Here is a 23519-nt window from a genome sequence, read left to right as displayed (position 1 = left end):
TGCCCAAAGCGGCCGAGTGGAGAGGCATCTCATACTCCCGCGAGTGCGACTCGGTGTTAAGGTTAAAAAATTCCTGCAATGGCTATCAGTATTGGCTTGTGGCTTGGATGGAGCCTGATTTCGAGGTACGGTTTTTACCCTAATATTTTCTCCTTTCCATCTAAGGCTACAAATTGCTTCCAAAATAGTTCCTCCAAAAAGGAGTCCTTTTTTGCTCTTTCTCTCAAGTAGTAAGTAAGCCCCTTCTATCAGCACCCTTTTATTCCTTTCATGTCCTCTTTTTTTTTTTTTTTCCCCTTTTTCATTTTTGTCGACTGCTAAAATTGTGCCATTGTTCGATCTTTACCGTGCTGCAAGCTTTCTATTTTTGTTTTTCATTATTACTAATTATTTATCTTTGAAAGTAACTCATTTCGTCAAATCATTTGGAAAGCAGACTGGCAAGGAAAGTTTTACTAGAAATTTAACACCGTAGAAAAGAAGATCAGATGGGGAGAGGAAAGATTGTGATCCGTAGGATCGACAATTCCACAAGTAGGCAAGTCACCTTTTCAAAGAGAAGAAATGGTTTGTTGAAGAAGGCCAAGGAGCTAGCAATTCTTTGTGATGCTGAAGTTGGAGTTATTATCTTCTCTGGCACTGGAAAGCTCTATGATTATGCCAGCACTAGGTTAGTTTGACATATAACCATTGCTCCCATCCTTTGTTGATTTCGCATCTTCTCCTATCATTTTCTCCTCTTTACCATTATCAAGTAAATTTGAAATTATTACAAGTGTCTAGTCATTGAATTTTTTTTCCCCCTTCAGCCGGTTTAATTTAGAAATGGATCTATTTAAGTTTTTATTTAAGATCACCAGAAAATAAAGGTGGGCCTAAAAGATTTTTTTCTTCATCAGAATAGCTGCCTCTGAGTCCTCCTCATCTCCTCATCTCTTGGTGTCTATGCTGTAAGGGAAGTAAAATTTGTCATCTGAAGTACTAAATTGTTAAAAGATGCAAGTCATCGAATTGTGACTAGGTTTGGGAAGATTTTGGGTTTTAAAGAATTCAATGAAATGTATACTAAATGAAAGGTCATGTAGCATGAGAATTCCTTTTTTTTTTTTTTTTTTCTATAAATTCCTATCTTTATTGATGTTCATGCATGTACACTCAAGTGAGGGATGAGAATTCATTTTTTCTTATTCTTAACGTGTCATTTTTGTTGGTCAAGTGTTTGAAAAAAGGTATGGCCATGTTTACAGCCAAATAGTTAATGCTTTGTCAATGCCTTTTCATCTCCTGAGGTTGAAATTGTAGACCCAGGAAAAAAGTTTCTGAAACTCCTTCTATTATCGCTTCTGTTTAATTGAAAGCATTGCTTCAGTGCCATAGATGGTAGGGAGTCGAGATCCCTCTTAATTTCTGCTTCCGATGCTCATCTCCACTATGAAGCCCCTTATCAAGCCTTATTTTTCAAATTATCCTCACACTTGTAGTAATTCACGTGAGTTCATTTAAATCAATTCTTACAACACAAATTGTTCACTATTATTTCGATAGCTTAACTGATTAATTTTCCAGTTTTCATGCTCCAAATTAGCTTGAAACTAAGTATTTATTACCTAGCAGCCATCCTCAATCTTAACAGAGTACTTATGATAAGAATGGGTGAGGGGCAAAAATCAAGGGAAAAAGTAAGAAGGAAAACAGGGCTCCCATTTTAATGACCTGGATCGGACAAATGCTTATCTTTGATAGAAACATGCATGCTTAGAGCCCGAGGGTTTTGTCTGATAATTCCAACCCCTCAAGAATTCAACACTTTCCCGGTTCATGCATGGAACTAAACGGGGAACAAACTAGAAGTTATAGTGATAGACTAATGTTTATTTCTTTGTTTTTTTTTTCTCCTTGTTTGGTAAACTAGATTAGAGTCTTAAAAAAAAAAGGGGAAAAGATTAGAGTCTGAGACGCTAAAATAAGTATTGGAAGAAAAAACTATAAAAAATTCCACATTTTAATTGCCAAATTGGGCTTCTGTATCAGCTCAATTCGTTAGATTTTCTTTTTTTTTTTCCCCCCAATATCCCTCTTTGTTTATGGTACATCTCTATAATTTTTTTTTTCCTGGTTTTCCTTCATCATCAGCAGCATGAAATCTATAATCGAAAGATACAACAGAATGAAAGAGGAGCACCACAGACTGTTGAATCCTGCTTCTGAGATCAAGGTAACTTTTACCAAACATTCTTCCTTTATGATTAATTCGATAAGTGCATAAATAGTGAAGGTATGAACATAGTATACATTATGCTTAGTTGTTGTAGGTCAATAAACTAATTTGGAAGTCATTAGCTAACAAAGCTATAGCATTTTAGTCTCTAAGTTCTGTGCTTATTGTGATTTATTTGAAGCAGCTGATTGTTCTTTGATAGAATTAATATTAAGGATCTGTTTAAGGACTTGACACTCATTAAAATATACTTCAGATGTTTAATTTTTTAAAATTAAAGTTAATTAGAAAAAATATATAAATACATGAAAGAATAATAATTATGACTAGTATATACATTCACATGGTAGTTAAGTGTGATTTAAATGTACTAGTGAGTGTCTATTTAGAAAAATCCTAATATTAAAATAGTAGCATTTGTTGCCTAATTAATGTTAAAGAGATTTTGTACAAAATAGGCCATCTTCAACTGAAAATGGGAATCTTTTACATTTTTCCGGGTTGTTAACTATTCGTTAATTAACTTAATTTCCATAGATCCATGATTAAAGCTATAAGTGATTTCCAACAATATATCCAGAAATAACTTTTTGTGAAGCAACTTAAAAAAAGTCAATAGCAAAGAGAAGATCCTCTAATCAAAAGTACTATATAACATATCGTGATATTGGTTAGTTGGCCACATAACCACTAAAATATTTCAGTTATGTAGTTTTTTTAGGAAATAACAGTGTAGACAATTTTGCTGCTTATTAAAAGCTTTAAGTGTATATTTACCATGGCTAACAAGATATGGTAAATATTACACATGCACATACTATACGAATTTTTTAATCAAATGACAAAGGCAGATATGAGTTCAGCAAATTACGTGTAGAGCATCGTAGGAAATAAAAAAAATCTGTATGAAAGCCACAAAACTTTAGGTTCATTTACGATGATTCCTAAATGTTACGCTATATCAATATTACTTTTGACTTATATTCTTGTGCATGAGGTATTATATTAATTCAAATTGGTGATATTGGATGCATATATATGGCAAAAGTGCAATATAAACATTTGTTAGTTTTGGGAAACTCTTAAATCACATTTTTATCTCTATAGGAATTGTGTAATTTTGTCATATATTGATGTATTATTTGTGAACTATTATAAAGGAAAAGTTTATTATGTGTTTATATTTTATAATTTTGTTAAAATGTACGAGTACTCTTCAATATTTGAAAAGTTTATGAGAATTTTTTAAGATTGTGGTTAATAAGTATATTTACTAAATAAGACTAAGGCCTTATTTGATAATTCAATTCAGCACTTAAATTTAATAGATTTAGATGTTAATATGTTTAGATAGGTTTGATAACGAAAAATTGAATATCTAAATGAATCAAATGTCACTGAATTCGTAGGTAAAACTTACTCTCAAAAAATGAGCAATAAGTTATTCATTTATCACTTTATGTGATATACACTCAAAATGTATCAGTTTTGGAACTTAACAATTCAATAATTTAATAGATTTACACTTCGAATTTCGGTTTTCAGATTTCAATTTTATCAAACGCACAATTAAGTTATGAGACAATGTATTCCTTCGACACCTTCATAAGATTCATCCCTTTCCCAAGTGACTTTATAACCTCATCTCAACTGGCATGCATTTCTCTATCATATTGCTTAGCCTGGGGTAGCATGCATCTTGCAAAAGTCAGATGCAAGTGTTTACGATATCAAATATAGAGGACAAACGAGCATTTGTTTGTAGTTCACCACGTAATGAGATCATCGGACATTTGGATACTGTCCTGGGGAATTGGATCTTTGACCATTCGGGGTTTGCCCATCAATGAATTAAGGCATGCAAGATTCAGTTCTTGATGCTAATTAGTACGTTTTAAGCTCGGTTTCCACATAGAGGATTAGTTCTTTCTAGGAATATCTAGTTGATACCTGAGGCTCAAGTGTAGGACGAACCTAAAGGCGTTCCTCTTGAAGTGTTTACATGGAGCAAATAGGCCGATAGCGTGGGGCACTCCTTCGCTATTGAAGACCTGAATCTGGGAGGCAGGCACCTCTAAGGAGTTAGCTCCATTTGGATGGGGGAGGTCAATAAGTAAATGGGGTCGTCGAAGCTAGCGACCACCATGACTTTATATACCTAACAGAAATGAGTAGCTTCATCAGTCTTATAGTGACTTTTACTGACAAGTGAACGACACAGAACTGCCAGTTGTCCAAGCAGTTCAATTGACACAGACAACAATCTAATATTCTTAGCTTTTTATCTTTACAAGAAGCCAAGAATGAAAATTCCATGTCCTGTAAAGCCCTAAGAAGAAGACCATGCAAGCCCTTAGTTATAACTAGAGGTGGCAAATCAACCCACTTAACTAAATTTACCTATACCCGCCCATGAATAGATGGGTATGTGTATCTTAAATTTTTGTATATGGGTATAAATGGGTTACCCAATAATACCTATTTATTAAATGAGTATTATTGGGTAACCAATCAAACTCAATTAACCCATTTAGAATTCTCTTCCCCCAAGTCTCTTCTTTTCCCCCACCTTTTTTTTTTCAAATTTTTCATTTTGTCATGATGTTAACTACTTTTGTTTCATTATTATTATTATTATTATTTGTTGGTTTTATCTTATTATTTTATTTTCTCTTAGTTTGTTAACTTGCTCATTTTTCAGCATTACTAATTTATGATAAATTTTAGCCTATTTTCTTATCTTTATAAAATGAAATTTTAAATTTATATATGAAAAAAATGTTAGGGGTTCAAAATTTTTGGATTAAGTTTTTATATTAATTTTTATAGTACTTAGTTCAAATTTTTATATCTTATTATTCAATTATTAAATAATAGGTAATTTTGTGACATAGAGTATAAATGAAAAAAAATTGGTAATTAAGTTTATTGAACATTATAAGTAAATATTTAAAACTAATGATGGGTACAAAGAGTGGTATAAATTGATAACTTAGTTTGCAAAAATGAATTTAAATGAGTTTACAAAAAGTTAAAATAAATGGGTTATAAATGGGTAATTGGGTTACCCAATTCATTTTTTGACTTATCCATTTATACCCTCTAATTAAATGGGTATAAATGAGTTGACTCACTTATACCCATTACCCATTTTACCCAATCCAAACCCGCCCAAGTCACTCATTTTAACACCTCTAGTTATAACCCATAGATTCTGAGTGTTGTTCACAGGACCTAACGTAGAAACACTCTCTCTATGCTAACCGCATTTATGGCATAGAGCAGTAAGTAAAGACGATGGAATATTTGGCTCATCAAGCATGTGATTCTCCAATAGGCTTGGCGAAGTTTGCATGCGGTGAAGCAAACAAGCTGAGGGTTCTGGAGAATGCTGTGAGCTTCTGGATAACAGGTGGAGTATTAATCAGTATATATTAACATATATAGTTGGTTCACCTGTGCAAGAGAATACCTAAATATGATTGATTATCTTTGCATTTGCAGAGGAATGAGCAGAAGCCAGGACTTTTGGTGTTGCCATGCGAGATCAGCTTCAAAAGATAGAGCGAGAGAGAGAGAGAGAGAGAGAGAGAGAGAGAGAGAAAGACTTTCAAGTTCGAACATTAACTCCATTGAAAGATAGTTCGTTCATCAGGAAATTCAACGTTGCCAGATCCCAGATGAGTGACGCCGGAAGAATTTAAATGTAAACCACAACATGGACTAAAGGAATCTCCATATTCACGAGGCCATTATAGAGATAGACAATCCTCAAGGTACGTATGGTGTCGGTAGCACTGACTAATGACTAAACAATGACAGATTATATAGGCAACCCTATGAAACTAGAAAATTAATTAACTTAATGTGATAGTACATGATTAATTAATTCAGCGAATCAAGCTACTTAACTTAAGTGGCAAATGATCTGCTCCAGAAAGTCATTTGTAATTTGAAAGATCATACGATCGAATGAGCCACATTAGGGATATGAAACGGAATGAATTCCAGAATGAGACGACGTGCGCCTGCATTTACACCTCGATCACCTCTCTGGGAAGAAGCATCATGACTTGAGAATCAGATGCAATAAAATTTCAGCTTGAAATTTTTCATTTGATTTTGGTCAATGGAAAATTGGCATAACAAAATACGACCGACGGCAAAGCAAGGAAAAATCGAGATTGGCAGAATGGATAAAATCTCGGTGCAACTCAAATTAAAAAATTTCTAAATTACTTCTGTACATGCATGCAATACACCAAAATACAGATATTTATTTACGTGCGTCAGATCATAAAGTGCACAAACAATTTAAAGATAGAATTGAAACAAAATGTTTCGTGGGCTTTGTGCCTCCGGTCCACTGGGAAAAAAAAAATCTTGAATAATCCAATATGGTTTACATGTTTCCAAAAATTAATCAAAACGCTTTTGATGAACTAACAAAATTGATTATTTATTTATTTTACATCAAATTAATTGGATTTCCAAATATAAAAGTCAAGCAGTTCAGCTTTTACCAGTTAAAATGTCCTGAAAAGATTATTATGACAAACAAGCTCGAGCTATTTTTCGGGCTTGTTTGAATTCTTTTCTTTTTGGTGATATTTTAACTAGAAATAGTAACAATGCTTGAATTTATGCTTAAATTTTAATTTGATGATTTTTCAAGATTATTTTCATCGTTGCAAGTTGCTTGGTGAGATCACAACTATTTGGCCTAAAATGGCAGTGGGACGTATAGATTGCAAGTGATCAGAGAAAACTGGAGTTGAATTTGCCAGAGGTCTAGACACAGAATTAATTGTGCATCGCACAAAACACCAAGATTTTTTTTTTGGAAGGACACAAAACACCTTATGGTTCAAGTGCAGCAGAACTGCTTGTCTCGAAAAGCATTCATAGCATAATGGATACACGACTTGAAAAGAGGGGCTTATACTATAAGGTATATATTCAGATCGACCATCAACGTACCAATCTCAAATTTCTTCTAATTGAAAAAAAAAAAAAATTTTGCTTCTAATTGAAGGTCAGTATTGGATTTTTCCAAATTTTTTACCAAGTAGAAGAGAAGAATTGTTTAAAGTAGAGCTGGTTAGTGACAGAACTAATCTGAAACTTGATTACGTCATGAGGAGCATTTGTATGTATCATGACAATAAACACATTTTACTACTTCTGAGTTCTGATCACCATATGTAAAGAGGAAAGTTGTCCATTCCTCAGCTCTCAGCACTTGACATGAAATTTGAACAAGGTACGTAATCACAGTGTGGATTCTGCATTCTGAGCCAGTATTCAAACCTTCCTCAACATTTTTCAACTGAGCCAAGAATGCACGTACAATATATTCAGTATTTGCCGTAAATCAAGCAAAGTGTAATCATTGCATTAAGGAAATCCAATAATTAGAAAGATTAAGACTCAATTCCAGAATTGGACAGGTACCATCACTCCAAAATCTGAATTAGTTAGCTATGCTGCAGTAAAACCAACTACTGAGACATCGTTTTCCCGTTCTCTAGACAAGCAAACCCTTACCTTTTTTTCACCCATTTCCCAGTTGTTTTCAGTCAAAAGCCAAAATCATTGCTCCAGAAGGTACAGGAAGATATGAATTTATATGCCCACAGCTCATTTTGGTACATTTTGGTAATGTAAGTATAATGTAGACAGCAGGTAGAACCCGTTTGTAAGGGAGAGCCCGAGTTTGGTACGGCAGGTAGAACCGGTTGAACCTATATATGTAAGTAGTCTCCTTTACATTACAGATAGTCGTAAGGGTGACAGCAGGTAGAACCATCATGTATTCCACAAGCATGTTAGGAATGTTCTCTATCAGATGCTGGTCCCAGTAACAGGATTGATCCAACCTCGACCTTTTAACTCAGAGAAAACCAGTCGTCCTCGTGATAATGTTGCTCAGTTTTGTTTTAAGATTGACAATAGATGTGCAGGTGTCCGCAAAGGAAAGAGTGTGAGACTTGCTGCGCTGAATATGGCAATGTTTGTGCACAAGATATGCTAGCATAAGCTGACTTCAAAATCCAGTTTAAGAACTCTAGCATGACTGTGATTGCATCGCTTAGATGCCTAAAAAGTAAAAATCCTCGTCTGCCAGATTCTGAATTCTTAACGCCACATTCAAGATGTTGTATGGCCTAGAAGAAATTCACAACCCAACTTCTTTCCACAGATATGTTCCAGTCAAAGTTGGATCCTTGTACCTGACATATCATCCCTTCAAAAGAGTTTTACTACTTTTAAGCCAACCCCCAAAGGCATTTACTTACGAGATAATGATTAATTCCATTCTGCAGGTCATCCCAAGTCAGAATCAGCTTCCAAATTGGCTCCTTCTCCTCCTCTAAGCCACAGCAGTCAGTTCTGTATTTATGCATACCAACGTCTCCAGTCACACCTCTAAGTTCATGCTATATAACTTGTAGGTTTAGGTAGGCAACTCCTTGTTGAATCTGTTACCAAACTGCAAGTTCCTACTGGCAGTGAGACTAACAAAAAATTATTTATGTACTTACAGTATCTATTGAGGGAAGAAGCTATTCGGTCGTGTGATAAATATCAAGTGCAAGAGCTCCTGCACAATTTCATCTGCGCAAGTGACATTGCCTGTGATATGCTCCAACAAGCATACTTTGTGAATTTCATCTTCCAGTAGAACATCCATTACCCAGATAATTCATCTTAATACAGGGCAGCTAACTGCCATTAATGACATTGATTGGTCATTGTTATGATGATTACATATTTCTGTTTTTTCACAATTTGTCGGAATGGATTAGTATTCTGAAACTAGACAGATCCTAAAGGTGTACTTCGTATTACTCAATAACATTTAATCTAGTGAGTTCTCAATTTTCAAAGAAATGAAACATCTAGATAACTTGCAAAGGACAAAAATGGATCTGCTTGATAACATTTTACAATGCTGAACTATGTCCTGTTGTTGCTGATGAATAATAAGTGCATTTAACTCATAACATGCATTTGCCTTTTGTTTTTTAGATATAATTGTGGTATATTTGGCAGTTCGCGTACCTCCCGCTTCGTTGTAAAAGCAAAGGGAACTAAATTTAAAACTATGCCTAGAATTTTTAATCTTAAACCGGGTAAACGCTTCATTTCATTGTTTGACAGTTTTGGCAAAGGGAAGTAGCAAGTTTGAGGCAGCAGCTGCATTACTTGCAAGATACCCACAGGTAAGATTATAGAAGGCAACCTCAAAGGTGGTTTTTACTCCTTGCATGAAATTCATATCCAAGTACATTTATCCATAGAGAGATGTGATAGACAACCAGAACAGGAGGGCACTGAGAGGCTAGAGATATAGGAATACTTGACTGAATTGCAAAATACAGGCAAATTGCTAATACAGCTGTTAAAGAACATAAGGTGTCCAACCCAAGTTGACTTAATTTAATGAGATTGATTGTTTATGAAGTGTAAGTTTATATCCCAATAAACTTTTTTCTCATGCGATCACTTGAAAATTTTCTCGATCTCATAAGTAATGCAAAGTTTACACAAAAAAGCTCTAGGTTTAATCAGTCTGGAATACTTGGCGTTTTTACTTTCTTTGCCTTTCTATCTGTAATATAGTACTCTCTTGACTTCAGACAGAGACCCTAGATGTGTGAGTTATTATTATCACCTTTCTTCTACTGTTATTACACAGGATTGAAATGAAGAACCATGTTTGTTAATTATGACTGTCAATTTTCTGCATTTTTCTTTAAGGAGATATCTGAACCTTAAACCATGGACATAATTGTGGACATGAGCTATGCACTCACTTAGGCTGTTCTATCTAAGTAAACGTGATTCTTTTCAGACAGAAGCAGCATTTCTCTGAAAAAAGGGCTGATAGGTGATAATCTTATGTACTCAATTAGAGATTGCATAAACTGTAGGTCATGATTACATTCTAGATGTCCTAATCTAATGTGAACCAACTTGATGAAAGCTTGCTGATCTTTCCTTGCACGAATTTCTTTAAAGGAATGCTTCTTTAGACAGATAATATATTTCTAGTGAATATCATCTATATTTATCATTTGGGACAGGACAAAATTTTTGGCTGCCAGTCAGGAGAGGCATTAAACATTTTATAAGGTAGGACAAAGAAAATGAAAGGCTGCTTTGATGGCAATTTATTGAGGAAAAAAATCTATTCAAGAAAGTCAAAGTTCTGATTCAGAAATGAAATATCTGACTTCAAAATCAACTTTTTTTCCATAAAGGATCACACCTGCCTGTTATTTATTTCTTTCTTAACTTTTTCAGTTGAGATGCATCACTACAGAGATGATTATTTATGTTCTCAATCTGGAGATAAGAGATATGTAGAGGAAATGGTAGAAAATGTACCATTACGGTTCTTATATGCTTTTTAAAAGGGTATTGAGGCTGTCTAGGTAAGAACAAAACAAATACCTTATGTAGTGTCCATGTAAGAGCAGGAAGCTTCTAGGAGAAGAATTATTTGGGTTGAGCGTCAATGATCTAGTACAGCTCGAGAATCAACTGGAGGTCAGTTTGAAAGGAGTCCGCGTAAAAAAGGTAGATCCTTTCATCTTCTAAGACAATTCTTTGCAATATCCAATAATTCCAGATCAAGTATATCAATGATCCTGGAGAATACCTAATCTACTATCACCCTGACCATAGCTTAATTTCTTCAGGAGCAGGTTCTAACTGATGAAATCAAGCAATTACATCGGAAGGTTGTGAGCAATTAGTGCTATTTTATAGTTTCTTAAGCTAAAACATGTGTTGATAGTACTTTGCTATCTCCATTGCAGGGGAATCATCTTCATGAAGAAAATATTGAGTTGTACAACAAGGTTAACCTCATTCATCAAGAGAACATACAACTGCAGAAGAAGGTAACTTTAGATAAGCCCAAACAAATGAAAGGAAAGAGAGAGCAAGAGAGAATGCTGGCTTTTCATCTGTCCACTGAGAAATATCTCTTAGCCGGCTGACCATAAATGAGTTTTGGATCCAGGTTCAAGAACAAGAGAACATAAATAAATCACACGGGAGCATATGTACAACAAATGTGACCAGCAACATGAATGAGTTACATGTACCAATGAATCTCCAGCTAAGCCAGCCGCATGCACAGAAGAATGAAGCACCGAAAAATCCCATGAAGCTTGGGTAATTTTTTCCTCACAAGATTTATGTGCTATTAAGGTGATTTTCCTATATCCATTTAAATTATTTTTAATAATACATGTGACCTATAACAGGCTGGAGCTGTACTAGGGAGCAAAGAGTGATGAAGACTATCACTCCTAGTGACTGACATTTGTGATGAATGATGAATTACATTACGCATGATAGCCCTGAGTTTCAGGTTTCATTCCAATCTGTGGGACAGACTTCAAGTTGTTGTAAATCTAGTTACAGTGCAAAACACATGGATTTTAAGTAAGCATTGAAATAAGATCTTGAAGGATGTCCGAGGTTTGCTGTAACTAAACATTTTGATTATTAATGCTTGTAAGTTGTGGTACCTGCGGTAGGTCATGTAAGTGATTTTTTTTTTCTTGGTTGGTATTGTCAAGAGTAAAAGTTGTACCAAACTCAAAATTAACAGCGTTGTGAAATGTTTCTGTGGCTATGATTAATCCTGTAAATGCTAGACCTGGAGACAGTTTTACAGGGTGACAATGAGTTTCTGTACTTTAGAAACCCCGTGTTACGATTCCAGCTTCGGATCTATTTCATTTGCAGGAAGGATTGAACAAAAAAATTAACTTCACCGAAAATGATGAATGGCAAAGATGTCTCTAGACAAGCTTCCAGTCTCAATGCTCTTGTACAGCTAACATGGATTTGCACAGTCACCAAGTTTGAGGTCACTCACAAGAATAACCAAAAAGAAGGCATCTATGAAACTAGAGGAACACAATATCTTTTTTGACAGGTGATACCAAAGCACCAGGAGATTCTACTAGAAAGGCATTCTGCAAGCTGCCTAAATGATCTGTTTCACAGTAAAAGAAGTATTCAGTGACTTCATCAGGTCCTGCAATTGAAAACAACATGTCTAGCAAGAAATTACAATTGCCTCGCACCTCCAAAGCTCAAGAAAAGGGTTCTGGAGTCAAGGCTACCTTTTCTAAATCAACACTAGACTCATTATTGTGAACAAGCAAGATACCATCTAGATGGCTCAAAGTTATACATGAGGACTTACCAAAACTTGCAAATTCCATCAAATTCATCCCTTGCATGTTCACACAAAAAGAAAATGTGAAAAGGACAAAAAAAAAGAAGACAAAGCCCCGTTCACCCGTTGCAGTAGTGACGGTAAGTCAAGAAGGTTAAGAAACAGCTACCCCTTTCCATATGTTGATAGACTAAGTGTTTCATCGTAGGAGGCTTCAACAGTGACTTGGGGCACAATCAAACAACATGCACGTGTAGACTCAATGAGCCAACCATTGTAACATCCTAATCAATCATCAATGTAGTGTGAGACGAATGATTGGTCCAATTTATGTACAATATTCACTTCATTTCCATACTCTACTCTTGCACATTTTAAGAAGGTGCCCATATTTTATATATTGGAATCAACGTTTTTAGCAAAAGTAAAAACGGAAGCATTATTAGTTTGGCTCCTTGTATATTCAAACACATTTAATGGGTGTAGTCTCTAATAGAGGGACATACATATTGGGTGTATTCGGATATATAGCAGGTTTTTCCAAATAATATTTCGCTTGCATCAGAAACATATTTTTCAATTTATCTTTTTATATTTTCAATCACCTTTTTATCTCACATACATCACATCACAAAAAGTACTATAGTAATTATTCCAAATAATATTTCAAATAATACTCTATCCAAACAAAGCTAGAACTTGACATTAATAATTCAATCAATCAATTTAACTGCAACTAAGATATAGAGTTTTTTAAGCTTTTAAAAGCTGGCATGATAAGGTAAGAGCTAATTTAGAGTGTTTTTTTTAAGGTTTTTTCAATTTTTCTTTCGAACTCCCCCCCACCCCCCAAAACACCCCAACAAACCCAAAAAAAAAAAAAAAAGAAAAACCCCGGCCGATCTTTATAGTTTATACAATTGGTGGCCCAATAGGGAGCGTCTAATTCGCAAAGTACTCCCCAGGAATCATGGCCTATTACATCTGCTGTTGGGAAAATTCAGTAAACACAGGAAATGGGCACTTAACCACATATATCAAGAAAACACATTAAAGAGAGCAGAATCCACCTGCAACTGCCCATATACATGAGCAGCTTGATCAATATCTGGGAATAGAGACGCTGAATTTTCCAACAGGCTTGCCAATCAATTTATCTTTATGAGGTCCATCTTCTGAAATATTTTTTGAAATCATCTTTTGTTTTTCTTTTAATTTCTTTTACAAAATGAGTGGTTTAATTAGAAGTTACTGATGTTAATTTGTTACTTTTACAAGACCGTGGAGCTAGTTCAAGAATTTTGTCACATAAACGGAATGCCAAGGAAAAGTATAATTGAATGAAAAGAAGAATCTTCTGCTCTCGCTCTGTGATTCTCTCTTTGCTTTCCGGGAAGTATTATCTCAATTTAATAAAGTGAGATTTAGAAACATTAAAAAAAAAAAAAAGAAGAAGAAAACTTTGAAGTCATCATGTTTCTGTTGATTGAAAAAGGAAAACCATTCCCCTCCATTCATCAATACTCCCCAGTTCTTGTCTTAAGTCTTAACGCAGGAGGGGCGCAACTGGCAAAGCCATTAGCGAACGAACTTGAGACCTTAAACTTAAGACTAGAGGGCTAAGGATCCTAACGCTATTTTCATTATTCAGTTCATGTTTGGAAAGCAAAGACAAAGGAGTAAAAGAAAAACAGAGGGAGAATATCAGTTCACGGTTCTATCTCTATTCCCTTTTTTATTGGGGGGGAAACAAAAAGCCACTAAATTTTCCTTTGAAATGTAGAAATAATTTTGGTCATGTCATATATAGATTTTGGGTGGAGAATATGTTTATAAGTTTCTACTTGGCCACGAGGTATCTTTCATTACTAAAATACTATGTTTTGATTGTATCGCACCGCTACGTATCATTTGATAGTTCCCAAATCTCCTATCTTTGGTTCAACTTTAAATGAAATGGAGGAAAATCCAAAGATATTTACAGATTGATAGTCCTGGCTTGTCGACACATTGTGCTTGGGAAGCGACACATGTGGTACACAGCTTAATTGCCAACACAATTGCAGGAACCTTTTAGGGGAGGAATTATCCAGGTTGGGCATTGAAGATCTGCAAAATCTACAAAATCATCTGCAAGTGAGTTTGAAAAGCGTCAGCACTAGAAAGGTAAATATTCTTTCTACCTCACAGAACTCTAGTTTGCAATAAATAGATTTTCTAAGCCAAACATATAAATGGTTTTGAACATAATCCTTTTCCTTTTAGAGTCTTTATGAACATAAAGTTATTGGTTTCAGGAGGAGATACTAACTGATGAGATCAAAGAATTGCACCAGAAGGTCTCCTTGGAAACAAATCTCTTTTTCATGCGGTAGCTATACTGAAATTTAAACTGACGTTGTAATTTTAAAGACTTTATTGCAGGTAGACCTTCTTTATCAAGAAAATGTTGAATTGTACAAGAATATTAACCTCATTCATCAAGAAAATACAGAATTGCAGAAGAAGGTTAGAACTCTAAAGATGATGAGAGATAACAACATTACCTTCCTTTTCTGTTTATCCAAAAAAAAAAAAAAAAGTTCATCATCTGTTAAATAAAAGTGGAGTTTTTTATCCAGATTCATAGACAAGGATGCACAAATGAAGCAGACAGGGGCACCAACACTACACATGAGGTTAGCAATAGCAACATGAATGATTTACATGCACCAGTTGATCTCCGGCTAAGCCAACCTCATACACAGAGGAATGGTCCACCGGCCGATCTAATAACACTTGGGTAAGTATCACTCAAAAACGTACAATGTATATTCAGATGATTTTTTGTTGTGATTAGCTAATTAATGAAATTGTTTGTACTAATCTAACATGTAAACTAAAACAGGCTGAAGCTGAATTAAAGAGCAGGGTTAGAGTTGTGAGGCGTATCGGTCCATCCTTCATCAACAATCTGCCCCATCATAAAAAGCAAGCTTTAACAGCGATACTTGTGATAGAATAATTTATAAGAAATATAGTTATCAGTTTGAGATTTTCATTACACTCTATGAAACGGCTTTAGAATTAATCTCCCAAGGAAAGCAAATATGCATGCAAAGTAATAATTTGAATAAGATCTTGAAAGCAAAGAATCTGTAAGTTTTGCTGCTTCTGAACTTCTAATGAGTATGATGCTTAGCATCTTGGTATTTAAGCTTGCTTGACTATGAATAGGGGGATATTTATCCATCCGGAAGACTGCGTGTTATCTAACTCCAGAATAACAAACAAGCTCAACAAAGCCTGTTCATGGCTATGATTGACCATGTTCTGTCTCAACTGATGCAATTTTACAGGGTCACCAGCACTCCTTGTACTTGATAGCCCACATATTTTTAGTCCAATTCGTCCAACTTCCAAGCTTTAAGTTTCGTGAACTACCAAAGCCTGCTTATTCAAGTGACTGAACAACGAGAGAATATGTCAAACATACAACTAGGTATGGATTATTTAGCTCTCTCTGATCCAGCAATGGTTTAAACTAGGTTAATAGCCCATCAAAAATCAGGCGCAGCTGCAGTTAAAACCTTTACCAGAAATTCCAGAAGGGAGATTCCCATCTGTTACGCAGCAGAAAATAAATTGGGCCGGCAATCTTCTGACACCCAAATGCAGATTGTAGACCACCAAACAAATCATTTTTCTCAATATATGGTAAAAAAAATAAAAAAGAAGATGATGACGGGCGACAAATTTCAGAAATGACTTACAAATGCGGTCTAAAATATACTGATGTGTCTTGGTTGATTTGTACACATAGTTGTGGTGAGATCATGAAAAGGTGACCCCTCTTGGCCTCTTACTCCTACAGAGGCTACAACTACTGCCATTGTTCACCAAATTAATTGCTACCTCTCGAAGATATTGGTTGTAACCAATGGTAGTAACAGGAAAGTTGAAAACTAATCCCAGAATAAACAAAGTGCATTAACGAAGAGATGAATAGTAGTTGTTCGTACTTCAGATTCAGACTCTAATCCGCAGATAGCCAATTCTTTTCGGACCATTCTTCGAGCAATTATGAAGATATTGACACTTTGATCATTCATTTTTTTTCTAGTCAGCAGAATGACTTTTGCATTTTACTAAACTTAATCCACAGGAAACCACAAAAGCCGACAACTTTTGTGGTTCTGAGGAGCCTAATAAACTACCCAAATCCCCCTCCTAAGTTCGATGTGGGACAAACCTAAGCACTCAGAGCTCACACGCACTAAAGAGAAACGCACACCCCAAGCGGACAGTTTGTCTTTTTTTTCTAGTCAGCAGAATGACTTTTGCATTTTACTAAACTTAATCCACAGGAAACCACAAAAGCCGGCAACTTTTGTGGTTCCTGAGGAGCCTAATAAACTACCCAAATCCCCCTCCCAAGTTCGATGTGGGACAAACCTAAGCACTCAGAGCTCACACGCACTAAAGAGAAACGCACACCCCAAGCGGACAGTTTGTCTTTTTATTCTAGTCAGCAGAATGACTTTTGCATTTTACTAAACTTAATCCACAGGAAACCACAAAAGCCGGCAACTTTTGTGGTTCCTAACACTTTGATCATTCATAAAAATTCGATTTTTGATGTTAATATGGAGGAGTAAGAAAACCGATCATATAGCAAGTACAAATGTGGCTGGCAGTTACACGTGGAATAGTCCATCGATAAGCATGCCACATAAGTCCTAATGTTGCGGCAAATTGGTAAATGGTCCCTCGTCTTTCTGACGTATCTAGAATTAATCCTCAAGACTTGAACAAAAATAAATAAATAAAGGAAAAGTTTACATTTTCAAATTTAGAATGTGTAGGACTAAAATTAAAGGAAAATGACTTGTCATTTTGTGTTTAGGGCGTACTTATGCTGATTACGCTTCTTGTATATGTTAATTTTTATAAACTCAAAACCAGCATCCAAAAAGTAAGTTTTTTTTTTTTTAGCACATCATAACATCACAAAACTGATTTTCTAAAATCACAAGCTCAAAGCGCGTCTTAAAAATTGGCAGGCCTTAATGCAGTCTTGCCATTAATTTGAATGTAATATGTCCTTTTGTCATTGATGGCATCTAATTAATACCATAACTTCCAAAGGAAAAAACACGATTAGAAAAATAAAAAAATAATAAAAAATTAGATCTCGCGCTTAATTGGGTGCGAATAATTTACAATTGAATGCCGCAAGAAATACATCGCAAGCAATTAATCCCTCTTAATTAAATTAAGTAGTTTCAGACCCTATAATACTTTTTTCACCCAGATATAATTAAATACCATTCATGGGAAGTTAAATACCACCATTCCATTTAGGGATAATTTCAGAAACCTCCCCTGAGGTTTCGTGAAATATCACTAAGCTCCCCCCCACGTTTTCAAAATCTCTCTTACCACCCCTCAAGTGATTGTGGTGTCACATGTCACTATCAAAATGGATAAATTGTCAACAATAACTTCATTTCCTCTAGCAATTATTTAGCATGTGAAAAGCAAAAAAAAAAAGAGAAAGAAAGCATGTAATAGCCTAAAGCCCGGGAAACAGTTGGTCCATTTACAAAAAAAAATTGTTTTGATTTCTAGTTCAATTTTTTCCTTAAACATTGGACTTTATAATTTGACTTGAATTTGGGGCCAATACATAATAATTTTGACTTTTCATGTGCACTTAGTATAAACTATTATTGATATTGTGCAAGCGTCTTGATAATTTTTTAATATAACCAAATATTTTTAAAAAAAAAATTACCCATGGCCACCTTTGCTTTTAGTTTCATACTTGCCTTAGTTCACTAGTTATTTCTTAATCTATTATCCTTAGTTGGGGTAAAGAAATCAGCACCATGTCTTTTGACATCTAACACTGGTAGCAAGTTTAGAAACGAGAATAGGATCCTTATTATTACCCTTTCGATATCTTTTTTAATATTTTTGTTTTATTTTAGTTTTCTTTCAATTTTCTTCCTTACACTCGTATAATCAAAATATGTGGCTACGATAATGTTCTTTGGAATATCGAATTTTTTTATGCATACATCCAATAATAATACCCTTATAACAAGGGTGAGTTGAAAGGAAACTAACTTTGTATATATTGAAAAAAATTGGGGTGGTTTTGAATGGTTTTTCTTGGAAGTTTTTGTCAAAAAAAAGTTAAATATATAATTTTTCTATTTACATTGCTAATTACAAAGTTTTAAAGTTCCAAGAAGGTGTACAAATAACATAGCACAAACAAATAAATAAGAGTAAAATGTCATACTTTTTAATAGCTGGTCATTTTCTTGTATCAATTTCCTCTCAATTTGCCCATTTTCTAAAGCTATTTCTGCCTTTTAATATTGCTGTTGGGAAGCCAAAACTAACCGTTGCCTTCCTAACGGTCATTCACCTTTCTCACTTGCAGTCCAATTTTCATGCATTTCACACTTTGACCCTCTCACTTTCTACGTAGATTTTTTTTGGTCAGCTTAATGATATTAAGGGAACTAAAACACTCTCTCTCCTCCAAAATGCATTTTCTATTAATACTTTTGGTTAGAGGGACTGACATTGTTAACAAAATGTCAATTCAAAGGGTGGTAAGAGAGATTTTGAAAACGTGGAAGGAGCTTTGTGATATTTTCTGAAACCTCAAGGGAGATTTCTGAAATTATCCCTTCCATTTATCACATTAGCTAGGCACAAACATACTTAGATATGATGCAAAAGCAATTAATAGTTAAATGTTCAAAATAGCAAATGCACGTGGGGGAAGTAGATAATTATTCTTAGTTACATTTCCGCTTGTTTCGATGTCTTCTCTTGATATTTTCGTCTATTTTACGAGCAAAAATGAGAGTTCAAGGAGGATGTACATATTATGTACCTGCAAATGCTATATTGACACTTACTTGGTGGGTTAAAAGTGTAAGAGAGATAGAAATACCTAACCGGTAAGGATTGATCCGGACATAAGGATTGACCCGGACATCCCTGTGTGTCTGTCAACACACAGGGAAATTTAGAAAGAAAAAAAACGCATTTTGAAAATTTAGAAAAATTTGACACACTTGGTGGGTCTGTCAACTTATAAATAGTTACCAACCATGTAGAAACAAAATCTTCATGGTTGATTTGACCATCTAAAAACCAAATGAATTCTTTAGCGACCAAATAGGCAAATTTTAAAGTCGAGAAGCCAAAATGACCTATCCTCAGAAAATTAGTCTACGCAGCTACCGTGTATTCGTCCATATCCAAAGTGTACCTAAGAATTTGGAAAGCAAATTATAGTGATATCTAAGCACCCATTTGAAATGTCTTGGAACAATTTTGGGTACAAACGTTAAAGGACTTACCTTACAATTGTTGTAAAAATGATTTCTAACTCAAAATTAAAAAAAAATGAATATACAAATAAATTTAAATCAATTAGCTTCAACATTTATCAGATCAAGCAGTTGTTGTTATACCCTCAAAACTCAATATAAATGGTGTTGGTTTTAATCCCTAATCCTTTCATGAGTTGACAGCTATATAATTAAATCAGAGTTCTAGCCCAAAAAATATATATATATTTCTTTTCGTTCTTGACAAAACATAAGCAAAGATGAAATGTGTTCTATGCTATACGATATATGGTGTGCTGGATATCATTATTTGTTCTTTCATGTTATTAGGAACGCATAACTATTTGAGATAGAGCTGATGTTTCACCTTACATTTCGGAGCCAGTAACTTGGAATGCTAAAAAAAAAAAAACCAACCATATATGGAAGTGGGAAGAACCAGCAAGAAACATCGTGTTGTAGAAAAATGCCTCTCATGAACCTTGAGAACACTCTCCTGTTTTTCTTTTTTCCGCTCTAATCATTTCCCTCAAACTATTTTTTTTCAGTTTCTTCACACTAACAATCAAATTAATGTTCACCGGGGATCAAGAAAAGGCTAACACCGGCGGCGCTTCTTTGCTGCCGGTCACCGTCCATAAGACGAGAAGAAGAGCATTGGATTACATAGAGTACGCGGAAAACGATGGTTCATCGGCCAGTCACAGCCTGCAACGCTCGGAGCATAATAGATCTCCCCGAAGGAGAATGAATTCAATGACATTGAAATGTTTATGGCCACGGTGGAGTGTGACCCTTTGCTTTTTCGGAGCCTTGATATTGTTTGTGCTTTCCACCATCTTTTTAAAGATAATGCTGATGAGCAGCTTTAATCCTACAGTTGATGCTAAAACGAATTCTTATCCTTTTTTGAGACGTCAACAGCCTTTGGAAGCCTCCTCTGCCGTTGCATCACGGAAGATTATTCAACACTTGCATGAACAGGTGGTGCTTATATGCTTCTTTTAGCTAAAATATATATAATATTCTTCACAATTCCCCCTATCAAATTCAACCACCCCTGCCCCCCCCCCCCCTTCTTCAAAACAAAAGAAAAAAGGAAGATAAATCTTTTTTTTTCCCATTTATTGTACCTTTATTTAATCTTGCCAGTATCATTGAAGTACATAAAACTTCTTATTTATGACAGAATGCATCTCCTAGACATGCTTCTATTTGGGATAGAGGGGTTCCTTGCGTTTTCCACTTGTGGGAAGCAAAACTTTTACTCTCACTTGTTTGGTACATTTGTGGTGATTCCTAAAAGATGACTGATTCTGGCATGTATAGGTGAAAGTTGAAACCACCTTTTACCCCTCACCTTCTTCCTACCTCACCTTAAGTTATTACGTCTTACGGTAGCTTTTATGCTTTATGATCATTTTATTTTCTTCTTCTAGACCAAGATACTCACCTATCATCAGATGTTCTTTTCTGTTGGACAAGCTTGTTTCGTCCAATGTCTCTAGCATATATCGCTGTGGTTTGGGGCACTTCTTCCAATTCCTCTTTGGGAGTCAAGGTCATTGAAGCGCATTTCTGCAATCTACCATGATTGTATACAAATAGTGAAAGACGCTTATCTAATTGTCCCCTAGCATACCCTTTAAAACCCCAAAAAAAAAAAATGTCTTAGTGTTTATGGTCAAACCTATTCCAAAAAGAAAAAAGGTATAGTCAAACAGTGTATCAGTAGCAAAGATGATACCACAAGATAGTAACCTCTTGGTTTTTCATCTCAGATACCTGATATTTGGAAGAAGCCTAGAAGTGGCAGGTTTTCTAAATGCATCGGAAGATCGAAACGTAAACTCGGTCTGTAACAATTCATCGTTTTCCCATCTTGACGACTGGAATTTTTTCTCCATCTTCATTTTTACACCATCTTTGATTGTAGCTTAACTTTCCCTCAGGCGAAACTGCCACAAATGGTTACGTTCTAGTTCATGCAAATGGTGGACTAAATCAAATGACTACAGGGGTAAGCCGTAAGCAATCATACCCGCAGGAAAATGTGCTGCTAATACTATTTTTGCGAAATTTATGCTATCCATCTCTGAATCCAAGAAACATGTACAGATAAGTGATATGGTTGCCATCACAAAATTACTAAATGCAACGTTGGTTCTTCCTTCCTTAGATCATACCTCCTTTTGGAAAGATCCAAGGTGAGGATTTTGCTACAATCACTTTCTGAATTTGGGGAGAAAAAAAAGGATCTCGCTGTTTATAAAGCTTATTGCCACAGTGAATTTAAAGATATTTTCAACTGGAAGCACTTCATGGAAGCTCTCAAAGATGATATTGAAGTACTAGAGTCTCTTCCACCAAGCATCGCCAAGGTGAAGCCTATAGTCAAAGCCCCCGTTTCCTGGTCAAAGGCATGTAATTCTTCTGATCTCCTCCTCCTCTAATTTTACTTATTTTTTCTTTTATTTCAATTTTTTGAGCACTAAAAACATTGGTGGTTTCACGATGTTGCAGCCGAGATACTATAGGGGAGAAATCCTGTCGTTATTAAAGAAGAAAGGGGTGATAGAATTTCCACTCTCGGATTCCCGTCTTGCTAACAATGGCGTGCCGAGTTCAATCCAGAGGCTTCGCTGTTATACAATGTTTGAAGCACTTCGATTTGCGGAAGAGATAGAAGAACTAGGAAAGAAGTTAATAAGCAGACTAAGGGAAGATGGTGATCGATACATTGCACTTCATTTAAGGCAGGTTAAAAGAATGTTTACAGTAAGCATTTGTTAATGTCATAGCTGATGGCATTGGAAAGTATCCTAAGCAGGCAATTTCTTGACAGATACGAAAAGGACATGCTTGCCTTCACTGGTTGCACCCACAACCTCAATAGAACAGAATCCGAGGAGCTTCGGCGTTTAAGGTATAAAACCAGGCGCTGGAAAGAGAAACAGATAAACGGCACGCTGCGGCGACTCGAAGGAGGGTGTCCCATGACACCGAGGGAAGCTGCCGTTTTTCTTCAGGCTTTGGGATATCCCTCCAGCACTAAAATCTACATAGTTGCCGGAGAAATATACGGTGACAAACTTACTCAGTTCAAGAAGCACTACCCAAATACTTATTCTCATTCCACCTTGGCTACTGAGCAAGAGCTGCAACCATTTGGGCGACGCCACAACAAGCTTGCTGCAATAGACTATACTGTTGCCCTAGAGAGTGATGTCTTTGTTTACACCTATGACGGGAATATGGCAAAAGCAGTGCGTGGTCATCGCATTTTTGAAGGCTTTCGGAAAACAATCAACCCTGACAAGTGAGTATTCTTTGTTGGTTTTATTGATCCTTTCATTCTAACAAAACAATTTGCACGATCCGTACATGAAAGATTTAGTCCATATTTCCCTGCCTATGACGCGTCTTAAATGTTGCAGGCGGAACTTCGTCACGCTTATTGATAAACTGGACAAAGGACTGATGTCTTGGGATGAATTCTCATCCGAAGTTAAGAGATTACACGAGAGCAGAATTGGAGGACCCTACTACAGAGAAGTTAAAGAATCTGCAAAACTTGAAGAGAACTTCTATGCCAATCCTTTGCCTGGTTGTGTTTGTGAAGATTAAACAAAACAGAGGGATACAAGCAAAGAAAAAGCAGATTGCTTCCCGAACCGCTAAGCAGAGCGGTTTTGGTGCAAAGATGGTTATGCAATATATTTGACACAAAGTGGTT

General features: G+C 35.5%; 2 protein-coding genes across 2 annotated transcripts; both read left to right on the top strand.

Annotated features, from left to right (window-relative positions):
- The first annotated feature begins 488 nt into the window (after positions 1–488).
- LOC113763464 (MADS-box transcription factor 23-like) lies at positions 489–11549 on the top strand. Its single transcript, XM_027307289.1, has 8 exons — positions 489–670; positions 2137–2215; positions 9383–9444; positions 10705–10804; positions 10927–10968; positions 11047–11130; positions 11253–11407; positions 11500–11549. Exons 1-8 carry the CDS (start codon positions 489–491, stop codon positions 11513–11515), a joined length of 720 nt encoding a protein of 239 aa, XP_027163090.1. The 3' UTR covers positions 11516–11549.
- A 1649-nt stretch (positions 11550–13198) lies between these two features.
- Positions 13199–23410, top strand: LOC113759232 (O-fucosyltransferase 19-like). The gene is made up of 13 exons (XM_027301801.1): positions 13199–13206; positions 14492–14591; positions 14723–14764; positions 14850–14933; positions 15047–15207; positions 20332–20767; positions 21565–21637; positions 21736–21803; positions 21902–21990; positions 22071–22203; positions 22307–22539; positions 22629–23102; positions 23221–23410. Exons 1-13 carry the CDS (start codon positions 13199–13201, stop codon positions 23408–23410), a joined length of 2091 nt encoding a protein of 696 aa, XP_027157602.1.
- Positions 23411–23519: the final 109 nt, after the last annotated feature.

This window comes from Coffea eugenioides, chromosome 2, assembly GCF_003713205.1.
Source record: "Coffea eugenioides isolate CCC68of chromosome 2, Ceug_1.0, whole genome shotgun sequence".
NCBI lineage: Eukaryota > Viridiplantae > Streptophyta > Magnoliopsida > Gentianales > Rubiaceae > Coffea > Coffea eugenioides.
The sequence above is the reverse complement of the archived record's forward strand: the minus strand, read 5'-3'. Positions and strand labels throughout refer to the sequence as shown.